Source organism: Ruditapes philippinarum, unplaced genomic scaffold (assembly GCF_026571515.1).
Source record: "Ruditapes philippinarum isolate M1 unplaced genomic scaffold, ASM2657151v2 ctg12213_1_1_1_1, whole genome shotgun sequence".
Taxonomy (NCBI): Eukaryota; Metazoa; Mollusca; class Bivalvia; order Venerida; family Veneridae; genus Ruditapes; species Ruditapes philippinarum.
The window spans coordinates 3,308-20,113 of record NW_026852467.1 but is presented as its reverse complement, the minus strand read 5'-3'; the positions used below and the strand labels follow the sequence as shown (position 1 = coordinate 20,113).

The window sequence follows — 16,806 nt, the reverse complement described above, 5'->3', positions numbered from 1 at the left end:
CTGAATTCAATAATTTATTGACAAATTCTTTTCATTACATTTTTGTGTTATTTGACTTCAGCGTTTAAAACACTGCCACTTATAATAAAAATAATAATTTTCACCAGATGAATTTTACTTTTACCATTTTTTTTTACAGTTTTTGAACAATTTTGTGTGTGTGTGTGTGGGGGGATTTTATACAGTGCTTCAGACCAAATTTGACACAGGCATTTTTATTGGTTCAATCGCAACTACTGGACCTTTTCTGTCCAAACTTCGCATCTGAACTTCAAACACATCAGTATGAAAACACACAGCAGGTACGTATTATTGTCCATCATAGCTACAAAATTTGTACATGTAGACAAATAGTAAGTAAATGCTGAGATTTATAAAATAAGTATAATTTTATTATATCCTGTAACAGCTGACTTACATTAAGTATAATAATAGATGTCCAAGATGCCCTTAACTCAGGAGACCTTGTAAAATGATTCATAGTAGGTTCCCGTTAGAAAAGAAACTCTACAAGTACATAGGAGACAAATCTAAAATAATTCCGATTGTTTAAATTGGTTTTTATTTCATAAATTGGATCTGCAAATTCAATGATAAAGTTTTGCAGAAACAAAGACAATTACACTTTTATTACTTTTAAAAATAAGAAATGAAATATTTCATTAAACTGTTAACTCTGGGGCAGAAAATAATACTGATCGCTTAATTTCAATTCAACACCAAGATAGTGACCGATAAGAAAGCGCAAGTTGCCTATCTCAGTATTTTTTTGTCCCAGGGCAACTTTAAAAGCATACATTTTTCTTCTTTTTTTATATCTCAAATGCACAAAGACAGAGCTCTATCTGGGTATACATTGTACATTCCAAGAAAGAAGTACAAGAAAATAATTAAATGTTCAATTCTATATTTAATAACATCATTTTTTTTTCTCTTGACACATATGAAAAGTTATTTAGAGCCTCTCTTTTTGTGCACTCTAATGGCCAGTTTGAATCGAACTTCACACTGAAACGTGTCCATGAGAGCCTGGCGGGCACCTGCTGTTATAGACGAGATCCTCGATTCACTTTTACCCAAGATTATTCTCTGCAAAAGAATATGTAAATTCTGGTAAACTAGACGCCACTATCTATAAAAATTAGAATAATTTTATAAAATATTTATATATTACATGAAAAGATGCAAACAACTAACACAGCATAAGTTTAAAAGTTTGTTTATTAGCGGACGGATGTTTCGCATAGCAAGAAAAAATATGAAACAAGAGGGCCATGAGCGGTAGACATCCATTAGAACATGTTTCATGCTAAATATCTTAGCTCTAGCTCTTTGGGTTCTTTAAAAGAAGATTTTTAAGTTTTTACTATATTCATATAGGGAAAATCAATGATCCCCTGGGGCGGGGCCAATTTTTACCCCAGGGCTCTTATTTGAACAAACTTGGTAGACATCCATTAGAACATGTTTCATATTAAATATCTTAGCTCTATCTCCTTGGGTTCTTTAAAAGAAGATTTTTAAGTTTTTCCTATATTCATATAGGGAAAATCAATGACCCCCTGGGGCGGGGCCAATTTTGACCCCAGGGCTCTTATTTGAACAAACTTGGTAGACATCCATTAGAACATGTTTCATGCTAAATATCTTAGCTCTAGCTCTTTGGGTTCTTTAAAAGAAGACTTTTTAAGTTTTTACTATATTCATATAGGGAAAATCAATGACCCCCTGGGGCGGGGCCAATTTTGACCCCAGGGCTCTTATTTGAACAAACTTGGTAGACATCCATTAGAACATGTTTCATGCTAAATATCTTAGCTCTAGCTCTTTGGGTTCTTTAAAAGAAGATTTTTTAAGTTTTTACTATATGCATATAGGAAAAATCAATGACCCCCTGGGGCGGGGCCAATTTTGACCCCAGGGCTCTTATTTGAACAAACTTGGTAGACATCCATTAGAACATGTTTCATGCTAAATATCTTAGCTCTAGCTCTTTGGGTTCTTTAAAAGAAGACTTTTTAAGTTTTTACTATATGCATATAGGAAAAATCAATGACCCCCTGGGGCGGGGCCAATTTTGACCCCATGGCTTTTATTTGAACAAACTTGGTAGACGACCATTAGAAGATGTTTCATGCTAAATATCTTAGCTCTAGCTCTTTGGGTTCTTTAAAAGAAGATTTTTTAAGTTTTTACTATATACATATTGGGAAAATCAATGACCCCCTGGGGCGGGGCCAATTTTGACCCCAGGGCTTTTATTTGAACAAACTTGGTAGACACTTGCTAGAAGATGTTTCATACCAAATATCTAAGCTCTAGCTCTTAGGTTTTTTTAAAAGAAGATATTTAAAGTTTTTTCTTTTGGTTGCCATGGCAACCAGATTTCTGCATGGAACTAAATTCTTTGAACAATTTTTAAAGGTGACCACCAAAGGAACATTCCTGTGAAGTTTGGATGAAATTGGCTTAGTGGTTTATGAGGAGATGTCATTTAAAGTAAAAGTTTACGGACGGACGGACGAAAAGCGATCACAAAAGCTCACCCTGTCACTTTGTGACAGGTGAGCTAAAAAGCAGGAAGTTTGAAAATATCCAGTATTTAAAGTCATATCTGCATAAATTATGAGTCATATCCGATATTAAGTCAAACCTGACTCTCACAAAATGTTATTCACTAATATCTAAATTTCCTAAACTCTGTTTAAAGTTTTTCATCAGGGTTTGAAAACACACTATAATTTTGTTGGATTTTGGATCAATCTATACAATATATAACGATAGTGGTTCTTCAACAGATCACAGAGGCTCATATAGTTCAAGAACATCATAAACTAGAAATGTGTCACATAGGACACTATGTCCCACTCCATTTGCCTGTCACAGTGGCATGTTAACATACTTATTTGCATATTTATAAGGTCAAGTGTTACATTTATAAGTATTACAAGTAATTACAGTATAACATACAAAGTTTCACAAACCTGCGACCTTGACCTTTGACATTTTGTTACTAAAACTTAGTCGGACTCATCAAGGTGCATTTACATACATAAGTTGGAAGAACAGAGGTTAATGCCCTTTCCCTGAATGGCTAGTTTCATGTTTCCTTATAACTTCAATGTTGAGCTAACATTTTTCTGCTCCTCAGCAGTTAATTACTAATCATAATCAGCTTCAAGAATGTTAAACAATGAAAGACTGTCAATGAACCCTGTTCAGATATACTATTTTGTACCCTTAACCCTATTCAGATATAAGCCTATTCTGTACCCTTAACCCTGTTCAGATATAAGACTATTTTGTACCCTTAACCCTGTTCAGATATAAGACTATTTTGTACCCTTAACCCTGTTCAGATATAAGACTATTTTGCACCATTAACCCTGTTAATATATAAGACTATTTTGTAACCTTAACCCTGTTCAGATATAAGACTATTTTGTACTCTTAACCCTGTTCATATATAAGACTATTTTGCACCATTAACCCTGTTCAGATATAAGACTATTTTACACCATTAACCCTGTTAATATATAAGACTATTTTGTACCCTTAACCCTGTTCAAAAATAAGATTATTTAGTACCCTTAACCCTGTTCAGATATAAGACTATTTTGTACCCTTAACTCTGTTAAGATATGAGACTATTTTGTACCCTTAACCCTGTTCAAATATAAGACTATTTTGCACCATTACCCCTAATCAGATATAAGACTATTTTGCATGTACACAGTCCCCTTTTATCTTTTGATCCTTGTACAGTAAGAATTGTTGGTTAAAACTTACCATTTCGAATTTGTTTGATACAAAAATTTCCATAGATACATTCAGACGGTTGTGCTCATCAACATCCCAATATACTATTTCCTGTAACAAATTATATGTTTATTTAGGAACAGGTGTTACATTGTAACAATTGCTTAAAGTTATCTATAATAATCATATGTTTAAACATTGATAAAATAACTTTTCTCTTCTTTTTTTCACTCAAGCCGTTTCAATACTCATATTAATACGCAGCTTACGTTTTCCCTATCAATTTGGACCATGATGACTGTACAGTATTTTTCATATACAAAAATAACTAGAACTATCACTAAATGTGATTAATACCCCTGCAAGACTGCTTCGGAAATGAGGATGTTACTAGTAACAGAATACCTTGTAAAGAATTGAAATAGAGTTATGGTTGTGGGCAATTAAAGATAGTTGTGGTTCTTGTATGTTGCATTTCCTTTCAATGTGGTTGGCCATTGATAAAGTTTTATTGGATTACTCTGTAATAAGTCCAGAAAGACAAGGAAAAGGAACAAAGGGCAATAACTCTATAAACACTGAAGATTGAGTTATGGTTATTGTGCACTGCACTTCCTCTTATTGCGCTTGACCATTGTATGAAGTTGTATTGAATTCCAACTACTAGTTTTCAAGTTATGCACTGGACAAAAAAGTAACAAAGGCAATAACTGTAATTAGTCCAAATAGAGTTATTGTTCTTGTGCACTGCACTTCATCTCACTGCCCTTGGCCATAATATAAAGTTTCATTGAATTCCAACCATTAATTTTCAAGTTATGCACTGGACAATAAAAAGTAACAAAGTGCAAAAACTTTTAAATTAGTCAAAAAAGAGTTATGGTTTCTGTGCACTGCACTTCCTCTCAATATACTTGACCATTGTATGAAATAGTTTGAAATTCCAACCAGTAGTTTTCAAGTTATGCTCTGGACAAGAAAAAAGCAATGGAAAAGTAACAAAAGACAATAACACTATAATTACTCTGGACAGAGTTATAGTTCTTGCGCTTGACCATTGTATGAAGTTGTTTTGAATTCCAACCAGTAGTTATCAAGTTATGCTCCGGACAAGGAAAAGTAACTCTGTAATTAGTCAAAATGGAGTTATGGTTCTTGTGCACTGCACTTCCCCTTATTGTGCTTGACCATTGTATGATGTTGTTTTAAATTCCAACCAGTATGTTTTCAGTTATGCTCCGGACAAGGAAAAGTAGCAAAGGGCAATAACTCTGTAATTTGTCAAAATGGAGTTATAATTCTTGTGCACTGCATTTCCTCTTAATGTGCTTGACAACTGCATGAAGTTGTATTGAATTCCAACCAGTAGTTTTCAAGTTATGCTCTGGACAAGGAAAAGTAACAAAGGGCAATAACTCTGTAATTAGTCAAAATGGAGTTATGGTTCTTGTGCACTTCACTTCCTCTCAATGGGATTTACCATTGTATGAAGTTATATTGAATTCCAACTATTAGTCTTCAAGTTATGCTCCGGACAAAAAAAAGCAATGGAAAAGTAACAAAGGGCAATAACTCTGTAATTAGTCAAGATGGAGTTATGATTCTTGTGCATGGCACTTCCCCTTATTGTGCTTGACCATTGTATGAAGTTATATTGAATAGTCAAAATGGAGTTATGGTTCTTGTGCACTGCACTTCCTCTCAATGTGCTTGAATATTGTATGAAGTTAAAATTAGTCTTCAAGTTATAGTCCGGACAAAAGAAAGCAATGAAAAAATAACAGAGGGCAATAACTCTGTAATAACTTTAGATAGAGTTATGGTTCTTGTGCACTGCACTTCCCCTTATTGTGCTTGACAATTGTATGAAGTTGTTTCGAGTTTCAACCAGTAGTTTTCAAGTTATGCTCCGGACAAGGAAAAGTAACAAAGGGCAATAACTCTGTAATTAGTCAAGATGGAGTTATTGTTCTTGTGCACTGCACTTCCTCTCAATGTGCTTGACCATTGTATGAAGTTATATTGAATTCCAACCATTAGTCTTCAAGTTATGCTCCGGACAAGGAAAATGCAACAGACCGCTGGACCGACCGACCAACTACCGGGTGACTCCTATATACCCCCCCCCCAACTTAGTTTTTGGGGGTATAAAAACAAAACTTTGTGTATCTCATTAAATTTAGATTTAGAATGATTTCTCGGCTATAACAAAGTGATATAATTTAACATTTCAGTTTACTGATGCTCGGCAGTATGTACATGTACTTCATATTTATCCTATGTATACTCATATATATATTTCAATTTGTGTAAAAAAAAATTGACTTCATTTCATCATACTGGAGACATAAAGGCCCAATGGGCCTGGTGTCTTGTCTTGTCCTTATATGTTATGTTATTGTTATAATTATACTCAAATACATAGATATTCAATTTTTTACTATAAATACAGTATTTATTTTTATTGAGTGGTATGAAAATAAATATTTCATGAGTGGCAGTAGCCATATAATTTTCATACCTCAAGATGAAAATAAATCCTGTATTTGTAGGAAAAAAACTTGAATTTTCTGTTTATTATATACATTTTCTCTTATTTCAGAATTTGAATGACTTTCCCTTAAATTTTGTATATTATCTTTATATAGCAGAAAGTAGTCCGGCAAGACACCAGTGAAAATATGTTTCACTGCTGTGGAAAATAATTTTTTACAGTGAAAATATGGAAAATGAAATCACACATTTTATTTCATCAATATTTCTCAATGTTTCATTTACATGTATTTAATAAAAGTGATTATTGTCACAATAATAAACAATACCTTACATTGTATCTTATATTAAAATAAACACTCTGTAAACACTCTCAATCTATTATCTCTCTTTAACCCTTTCGCTGCCAGAGGGTTATTTATTTATTGATCACCTATTTGCCAGAAGGTTTTCTAAGAAATTACTATATTATTAATTAATATAATTATCAATTTTTTTTTATTAGTATTATAATAATTATATATGTTTCCAAATCTGCTAGTATATAATAAATATTGTTGATGGTATAATTATCTATATATTTATTATTATTATTATAATTATTATTATTATAATTATGATTATTATGATTATTATTATTATTATTATTATAGAAACGGCAAAAGCCGTCCATATGGCAAATACGCCGAAAATAATAGGGATGGCATATCCCGTCCCTATGGCAGTGAAAGGGTAAAACAACAATATCCAAATTAAAAAATATGTTGACTTGTAAATAAATAATCAGCAAGGGGTATTGCAGAAAGGCAAAATGAGGAAATGGATTCAAATAGTTAATTATATTTAGCTGGGGTATTTAAGGGTCACAAGTGTTCACAATAGTCCAGAGCATAGCCCTAATCAAAGGCACTGGAAACTCCACAGGTTTTGCATAAAACCCTATAAAAACCATGTTGTTTTGCAGTGTTTGAAAATAAACTAATTCTGTTGTTTAACAACATGTTGTTATCTATCAACATAAAAAAATCAATTTTGTGATTTCTGTAAGACACCGTGGCATCTTACTATGAAGGGATTTTAGAGCTGGAAATGTAGAGCTAAGGTGCGAAAAGTAAAGAAAAGAAGGAAAAACGGGTTAAGATGAAAAAAAAATTAAAAAGAAAAGTAGGAAAAATAGAGCTAAGGTAAAAAAAAATGAAATGTAGGAAAAATAGGGCCCACATGACAACCTCTTTAGGCCCAAGACACAAAATTTTTGAAGATTTATTTTCAAGAAGAAACCATTAAATCAAAAGCAAAACCTACCGGTCTGAAAGTGTATGGCATATAACCTTCCACATGATCTAGAAAGCTCTGTATAACACACTGCTTTGCTAAGTCCCAAGGATGCTGATCCGTAATAACACTGCTATGAAAAATCCAATCCCCTGGTTTCGACATTTTAAACAAGTAATCCTGCAAGACAATTACTTACAATGATACAAATGTCATAATTTTCAAGCTAATATACATTCTACAAAACACTTAACACGGATTGATTCAGAATACACAAAATTACTTCTGTGTGCTATCTTCACCGTCACTTGTAATTTTGAGGATATTGAAATATGCATTTTGTTGTAAGTGATCAAGTCCTAACCTTTTTGTGATTACTTTTGGAACACAGCTTCTACATACAAAAATGTAGTTTATTCATTCTTTTATTCAAATTAGACGTATTTTGTAAGAATTTCATAATTTCAATAAATTTTTGTAATTAAAATATTTTATGCAAATATGAGCATATCTTTTCATATTTCATATTTCATGGAGTATCTTTTAACTTGCAGAAACAGAAAATGTTAAGACTTTGTCACCAGTATAGAGCAAAGTCTGCCAGCATAAGTGTGAAGTTTGTTTGTTTGTTTCATTTTACGCCTTTTCCCAACAGTATTTCAGTCATATAGGCGGGTAGTTTCCTAATCATCGTTCCTGGAGAGTAACACCAGTACTAGTTTCCCAACAGTATTTCAGTCATATAGGCGGGTAGTTTCCTAATCATCGTTCCTGGAGAGTAACACCAGTACTAGTTTCCCAACAGTATTTCAGTCATATAGGCGGGTAGTTTCCTAACCATCGTTCCTGGAGATTTACACCAGTACTAGACTACCTTCCTCCGCGCTAAACTACCAAAGCATCGCCCGGGGATCGAACCCACGCCAGAGAGGTAACTGGATTAGAAGTCATCTACTCTAACCCCTCGACCACGGAGGCAGTTGCATAAGTGTGAAGAATACAAGAATCTATATTGAAAAGCAGCTCCAAGTTTTTGTTCTTTTCCATAAAAGAAAAACATCCCTAAAACTTTAAATGAACTGTTCCAGAGACAGGACAATTCCATTACAAAAATTCAGCAGGTTATAGGTTTAAAGTACTCATACCTTTAATGAATCTATTCCCTGTCCATCTAAGGCACAGATTGGGAAAACCGCATCAAAACGTGGCCAACCATATTTGTCTTTGACTGCCTCAATAGCTTTTTTAAGCTCCTCAACTTCTTCCGATATTTCTAACTTATCCCTCCTTTGTTCTTCGTCTTTTCTAGCTTCATCTTCATCGGTAGAAAATTCATGCGGTCTCGAGAGAATACGAGTTAAAAATTCGGACTGATATGACTCTTCAAATTCATTTTTTACAATTTCCGAGTCAGATTTGTCTTCACTGAACTCACCTTTCTCAAGTTCAGATAACTCACACTCTGTTATTAGATAAGTTCCTTCTAGCTTATTCTCCACTTCTCTATCAAGATCTTCACCCTTCACAGTATTTACATTTTCAGTTTCACCTACTTCCTCCTTCAAGGCAGATGACATCACCACATTAGCATAATCTTCCAAAGAATTATTCTTTAATTCACTAGTGTCCAAAGAATCATTCTTTAATTCACCAGTATTGGAAGAATTATTCATTAAATCAACAATATCAGAAGAACTATCTATTAATTCACCAGTGTCATCGTCAGTAAGTTCAACATCTGCTGAAGACATTCCTTGTTCACTTATTACATCTTCTGTTTCGTCTATTTTATGGAACTGATTAAATATTCCTAACATTTTTTTTTGCACTGCCTTTGAATCAAATTTCTCTTTGTGTATCCCTTCTACAACATCTTTTTCAATTTCTCTCACAGGTTCAGGTTTCGTTGACCTATCCACTTTTATAGCCTCCTTTCCCCTCGCCTTAAAATCCACTTGTAACCATGTAGTTAGATATTTACTCACTTCTGTTTTGGTAATCTCACTAAATTGTGTTGCCAAATCTTGACTGGAATCAATTTCAATTTTTTTATGACTCCTCTTGCTCACATTTTTCAAACGTTTGTTTTTTAGAGCTCCATATTTCTGTTCTAGCAATTCAAATAATTTGTCAGGTTTCTTTTGTCCAAGTCTTTCAATTTTTGATCTCCCAAATTTTTTGCCGCCAACTTTACCATCTGTTAAACATCTCGTAACATCCAGCAATAATCTCTGCTGCCTTGTCAAGTGATGGTTTCTTAAGACGTCTATCTGTTAAAAATTAACAAAAAGCAAACATCAATATGTTCTTTTTTAAATTAATGTCATTCAAGACCTGTTAAAAGATATACTGTACTTAAGCATCAGCATAGTATATCAATAATAAAACAGCAAAATAGTTACAACATAATTTGAGCTGCATCACGACAAAACCAACATAATGGGTTTGCCACCAGCATGGATCCAGACCATCTGCGCATTCTGATCAGGATCCATGCTGTTTGCTTACCAAACCTTTAACAAGTAGAGAAACTGAAAGCGAACAGCATGGATGCTGATCAGACTGCGCGGATGCGCAGGCTGGTCTGATCCGCGCAGTCTGGTCTGGATCCATGCTGGTTGCAAACGCACTATGTTGGTTTTGTCGTGACGCGGCTCATTTTTTGCTTGTTAGGTTTAAAGTCACACCAACACCTTAAAGGTCAGAAGGTGACCTTTTAGCTTTACTGGTGGAGAAAGACCTTAAGACTCCCCTCCAGGCATTAGCAGACACCGAGTAAAACCTTTAGTATGCTAGCTGGTTAGCTTTCTCACATGAAAGAAGCCAAAGTTCCTGGTAAGATTTGAACCTACAGCAGTGAGGGGCAAATAGTTCTCAGTCAGTGGCCTTAAGCACTCAGCCACAGAGGACCCATGTTACCACTAAGGTAAAATGTAGATATTGACAGTATTCCATTTTGATAAAGAACTGTTGTAATTTTTTATTCAGAAGAAAAGCTCTATGAATTAGACCAGACCTGTTTTCATTTTAATCCTCTCTCATTACCTACTGCAGTGATAAAGAGTGCAACTGAAATTTAATTTTTATGGTACAAAGTTTGTCAGCCTGTTAGGATAAGTAACAATTGTAAAATACACACATTGCATCATCTACATATATCATCTGATATAATTTATGATATTACAGAATGGAATTACTTTACCTTGTTTAGGATAAGAAAAGATGGGACATCTCTATGCAGGTACAGCACTTTCAATATTTCATTGTGCAGCTGGTTCCGTGTCCATTTGCTTGATACATCCACCACAACACCAACTGGTAACAAACCAGAAGACGTTCACAAATTTATACAACTGGGTAATTTTTTCATGAACAGATACAATCCCTACACAACCAAAGTAACATAAACAGGTTATTGATACAAGTTCAAAAAAAATGTCACTGTGACCTTGACCTTTGACCTCCATATCAATATATAGCATCTGGTGGCCTTGGCATTGACCCTATTAAGTTTAAGTAACTTAGAGTTATGTCTTTTCTGGAAAGGTTCATAGTTCCAGTGTGACCTTAATCAATAGGGGTCACTTAATAGCCAACCTACAATATGCAAATGTGTTCTCCAGTTATGCCACCATGACCTTAACCTTTAACCTATCCATTTAAATTTCAAAATCAATCAGAATTATGTATTAGTCCAAGACCAACCTCAATTGGACTTTAGACCAGTGTTCTATAGTTATTGGTCAGACAAAGTTTCAATTGTTACGGCCAAAGTGGCTTTTGACCTACTGACTTCAAAATCATTTCCTGCTCATGACCTTCCTCTGCATTGTCTCTTAGGATTGTAGGCTCAAGACTAGTGTTATCTAGTTATTGCTCAGGCAAGCTCTTAGTGGTCAAGGCCATATTAACCTTGGCTGTTGACCTCACTATTAATAGGGTCATCAATTGGCCCTACCAAGTCTCAAGTTATTGATAGGACAAAGAAGAGGTGATATACAAATAGACAAACAGCTCGATCTAGACCAATGGAATGACTTTATTACAGTATGTTTCCACTTTAAAGTGGGGAATAAAAACATCAGGACAGGACAGGAGAAAGTAATTCTAATAAAATAGCATTCCATATAAGAAAAGCTTCTATTGAATAAATATGTCAGGGCAGAAAATCAACAAAGTGCCCCGTAAAATGAGTATATACATGTATATGTAAATAAGATTACACCCACTTACCAACGTCGGCCTCCTCAACTCCTCTCTGTGGTTCTGACAACATTTTTCCTTCACAATAATGCCTGTAAAACACACAACAATACATTTGTTATAAAATAAGCCTCAGCGACACACCTAACAAAGATAGCCTTGGGCGTCAAGTCGTTTCTTCTTCATAATCTTGTTGTCTTAAATGCCATTTCAGTAACACACTTAGCAAGATAGCATAAACAACAATATACTCCGAAATTCTTTCGGGCGTATAAAAACTAGTCTTAGGAATTTTTTCTTTTGACAGTCCCTACAGATTTGGATATTTTTACCCAGCCAGGGTTAGAGTTTCCAATTTTTTCTAGTACTACAAGCACATTTTTGTGAGAGACCTTCTAATGAACTCACAAAATAAGGAACTGAATTTAATGAGTTATTTCTGTAACATATATTGAGCCGCGTCATGACAAAACCAACATAGTGCGTTTGCGACCAGCATGGATCCAGACCAGCCTGCGCATCCGCACAGTCTGATCAGGATCCATGCTGTTCGCTAACCAACCCTTTTACAAGTAGAGAAACTAATAGCGAACAGCATGGATCCTGATCAGTCTGCGCAGATGGAAACGCACTATGTTGTTTTTGTCTTGATGTGGCTCAAATTAATGTTAACAGATTACATTACCTGTTTTTTTCTTTCCTACTGAGCACTCCAGGGGTATCAACAAATATCTACAAGATTAAAACAAAACAACTTGATCAGATACAATTTTGCTTGTTTGTACATTAATCAAAGACACAATTACTATTTTTATACAAAAGTTTCTAGAATTTTTTCTCATATATAAATATAATAATCAATTATAGCACAATTCATTTTTCTATGTACAATAAAATAAAATATGTTATTGCATAAAAGACTGGCATTCACATTTATTTTGCCTATGCTGGAAATTTTATCTGGCATGGGGGGTGCCTGATGAGTCACGTGGTGTACAATGGCACAGTAAGGATGACGTTATTTTACCGTTATGCAAGAATTTGTAATTTCAAATGCTGTTGTAAGAAAATAGTTACAGGTGTAATGACATAAATTTCCATGAAACATTGTTTAATTTATTAAAGAGCTTAAAATATAATGGAATATGGTATAATATTCCAGAAAAAATATCCGACATATGATTGCAGTTTGGATAGGATTATTAGTCCCTCCGGAACCTACCCACATGACAGATATTATTAGTCTAGACACATATGCCAAAGATGAATAAATCAGCTCTCGTCTTAATATTCACTACAAGTTCAAAGTGGCCCGAGTCCTTACTCTTTTTTAAATGAATAAACTTCTATAATTTGTGGGGTCACAGATAGATTTTAAATATAAAAGTCATACCAATACTGTAAAGGGCAGCTTTCCAGCTTCAGTGGTGGAGGAAGACCTCAGCTGCCCCATGCCTGGTTGTCAAGATTGAAAGATGGGCAAGTCTATTTTATTTTAACATAACTATTTAGCAGGCTATGGGTTTATAATAATATACTGGTGGCCATAACATTTCTAGAATAATTAAAATAGATTAACTTACAATCTGGGTATTTTCCATGGTAAACATTGTGTTCGCATTTTGTCTTGTTGTATGTACTTTCGCTGATACAGAATTCAGCTGAAAATTGAAAATATTCATTATGAATAAGTACACCCTATGATTTTTAATTCCCTTTTTTTCTAAAAGACTTACTCCGGTATTAAGAATATTTGGGGTTTTTCCAAGCTTATCCGTAGGTACAATGAGGTTGACAAATTTATTGTGACTGATAGTGCAACATAAAGCTATTTAACGGTAAAAGTTTGTTTGTACCTATGGATTACTCGGGGGAAAAACCCACATTTGCGAAGTTGCGGATAACATCTTTTGGATAGAAGTTTAAAAGTTTTCTTATATCTTAAGCTAAGTCCATTTTTTATTATATATCTGTGTATTTCATTTAACAAAGGACTGAGGCATCAATGAGACCAGGTGATGGTATAGATTGTTATTCACATTGATTTTAACACGAAGTCTTGGCCATATCTCAGGAATCCATCCTCCTAACTGGCTTTCCTGGATAACTTTCCTAACTTTCTTACTGGACAGTAAGGTGAACAAGGGCGGCTAATCTGGTGTTAGAATCTTTAATTATACACGTATATACAGATGATATGGTTGATGATACGGAACAATATATGAATTATCATTAACAATTATACTGGGTATATCATTGCATAAACACTTAGTAGCTATATCATTGCATGAATACTTAATAACTAAAGAATAAGTGACTGTAACATCACTCCTCATGTACAGCTGAACAAAAACTATAACAATTGTAATCTTAACCTTACAAATAAGCCTTTAACATCATTATGTTTTAATATAATATATATCATGTGAAATACTCAGCATAACCATCATTACCTTCCAGCCCGTGAGGGTGTTGATTAACGTAGACTTGCCAGAATTAGGTGCTCCGATGATCGCTACCCTCAGAAGGTGAGGGTTTTCAGGCTGGTCTGGTCTCAAAAAATAACGCCGGTACAACTCCTCTGAAAAAAAGTATCCTATTTTCAAATCTTGATTATTCAACTCAAGGTAACTAAAAGTAGTAACATGAACCATCTAATATTGCTATATAATTTTAAATAAAAACGAGTCTTGATAAAAATATGTTGAACTTCATTGAGTCTAGATGTAATTTACCCTGACATCATTTGGTTTAATGACACCATATTTGATGTCATATGATGTGCAAGCACTCTTTTTTTATGGTGTGCATATATCATGTAATAATGCACTTGACTGTCCTACTTGTTTGACAGGAGAATAGGCCAATAGGGTGAAGCATGTTAGAATGTAATGTTTGATTTAAATGAATAGGAGTTGACTTCCGGTAATCAGAAATTATACAATGTTATTGAAACTTCCAGTAATCAGAAAGTCAACAGTGTTATTGAAGAACCAGTACAATATTTTTATTTAGCGTCTTACTCTACACAACAAACCGATAGTGCCAAATTTAAGGTATTTTGAGCTGTTTGAAAACTTTTGGGCAAGTTTTATGAAATTTTGCCAAGTTGTTTAAAGGAAAAAAGGTAAAGACAACCATCAATTTTTAAAGCTCACAAGTCCTCAGGTTAGCTAAAACAAGAGCTGTCACCCAAGTGACGAATGCCCCCGGAAAAGATTTCTTAAGCATGCAGGTATTATGAAAAGAAAAGAGAATGAAAGCAACTCATTGCTTAATATTGATCTTTGTATTATTGTACCTGTAATCTCTTAATTTTGATAGCGTGAACCTTCAAAATATAAGTGTGACCTTGACCTTTGAAGAACGGATGTGGTTCCTGGATGCGACAGAATGTGTTATGACATAGACATTTGTGCCAAGTTATTTCAAAATCCCTCCATGGATGACAAAGTTACAGTCTGGACATGATTGTTGTGTAAGTAGGGACATACGGACAGACAAACAGACATGAGAATTAGCCGCAACACATTGTCTTGTTGTGGTAGACATTTGTGCCATGTTATTTCAAAATCCCTCAATGTATTCATGAATGACAAAGTTACAGTCCGGATAAGAATGAAGTCGGGACGCACAGACCGACAGTGCGATTTTAATATGCCTCCCTTCGGGGCCTAAAAAGCCAAAATAAGTGAATGTTACCTGGGTTTCTGTCCATTGTTTTGCTTATTGGCTCTTTTGATATTTCTTTCTTTTGCATGTCAGGTTTTGGAGCCAATCTTTGGTTGATGTTCTTAACATTTTCATTGTTTTCGGAAAATCTACTGATTCCTTCATTGAATTCTGAGTTTGTATTTTTAGAGAATGTTCTGTTTGAACTTATTTGTAAATAATAGACACATCTGCTCCACGTATGGCCTCCTATAATAGAGAGATAAAAATATTTTTGAAAATGATGAATGACAAAATGGGAAGTATACTTTACTTTACTTTACTGGAGATGAGGTCGCAAGACGTCATCGTCTTCTATAACCCCCCCCCCCCATGGCTTTGTACCCAGTTCTGATCCGGTATGGTGGTATACTGAATTGCTCCCATGAATTTGTCCAACCTGTTTTTAAAGCTGTTAAGTGAAGGAGCATTCACAACCACTTCTGGTAAATTGTTCCAGTCCGAGATAACCCGTAGAGTATGAATCTTATTTTGAAAGATTTTGTTGACGAGAGCCTCGATTGTTGAATTGTAATAAAATTATTTGAAAGCACATAATTTGTGTCTTTCCAGACCCTCTGTCCAGGTCTCAAGTATCTGAAATCACAGTGGCCACTAGACAAGGTCCTACTAAACACTGCTAAAGACTGCAGCAGTCCTTAGCAGTGTTTAGTAGAACCCACTAGACATTCATCTTATGAACTGCGACATAGACATGTATAGGGCTATCCAATGAAAGGTTTGACAGTATTAAAAAATACAAACAGTCTGTTAAACGGGTCAAACCGTTAAGGGTTCACTAATTTGGCTATCCCTGACTATTGCAATGCGAAAATCAAGTCATACTCGCGAAAACAAATGAAAAACTACTCGCGAAAACAAATGAAAAACAACATCAATGAATTGTCACGAAGTCTTTAATACAGCATTCATATAAAATGTATTCATTAAAATATTATTACCCTTAAAACATTACTAAACAGTTTAACTTACCCTTTATCAAGGGCAATTTGTCAATAAATATCCGCAACATGGAGACCCAGAATAATACTGACAGTTTCAGGTCAGACTATCTAATTAATTTTCCAAAAGATGAAAAAGGGTTCCTTATGGTCAGACTCTCGCATTGTAACATGGACAGGGAAGTCAGGGATTAGCTGATTGTCTCTTCCCAGTTTAAGCAAAATGTAGCCAGTATATCAAAAAATATAACTCATTGCAATTCATGAATATAAAATATACTGCTGGAAAAGTTCACCCGACTAATATAACAAAAGGGAACTCTTTTCGTGAAATAAATACACTTCGACGGTCTCCCTAATTACCGACAAGAACCGTCAGGAACCGACAAGAACCGACAAGAAG

General features: G+C 34.5%; 1 protein-coding gene across 2 annotated transcripts; it reads right to left on the bottom strand.

The window, feature by feature from the left end:
- Window positions 1-16,532, bottom strand: LOC132713601 (GTPase Era, mitochondrial-like). 2 transcript variants are annotated; one of them, XM_060696248.1, is made up of 11 exons: window positions 16,435-16,532; window positions 15,433-15,651; window positions 14,184-14,311; window positions 13,314-13,391; window positions 12,416-12,462; window positions 11,761-11,822; window positions 10,730-10,842; window positions 8,673-9,797; window positions 7,558-7,707; window positions 3,790-3,870; window positions 1-1,089 (listed from the first exon to the last, which is right to left on the bottom strand). In XM_060696248.1, the coding sequence occupies exons 1-11, from the start codon at window positions 16,472-16,474 to the stop codon at window positions 952-954; spliced, it is 2,181 nt and encodes a 726-aa protein (XP_060552231.1). In that variant the 5' UTR covers window positions 16,475-16,532; the 3' UTR covers window positions 1-951. The 2 variants fall into 2 exon arrangements, with proteins under 2 accessions (XP_060552231.1, XP_060552238.1); XM_060696255.1 differs by lacking the exons at window positions 15,433-15,651; window positions 16,435-16,532 and having other exon boundaries at window positions 11,761-11,826; window positions 12,419-12,462.
- Window positions 16,533-16,806: the final 274 nt, after the last annotated feature.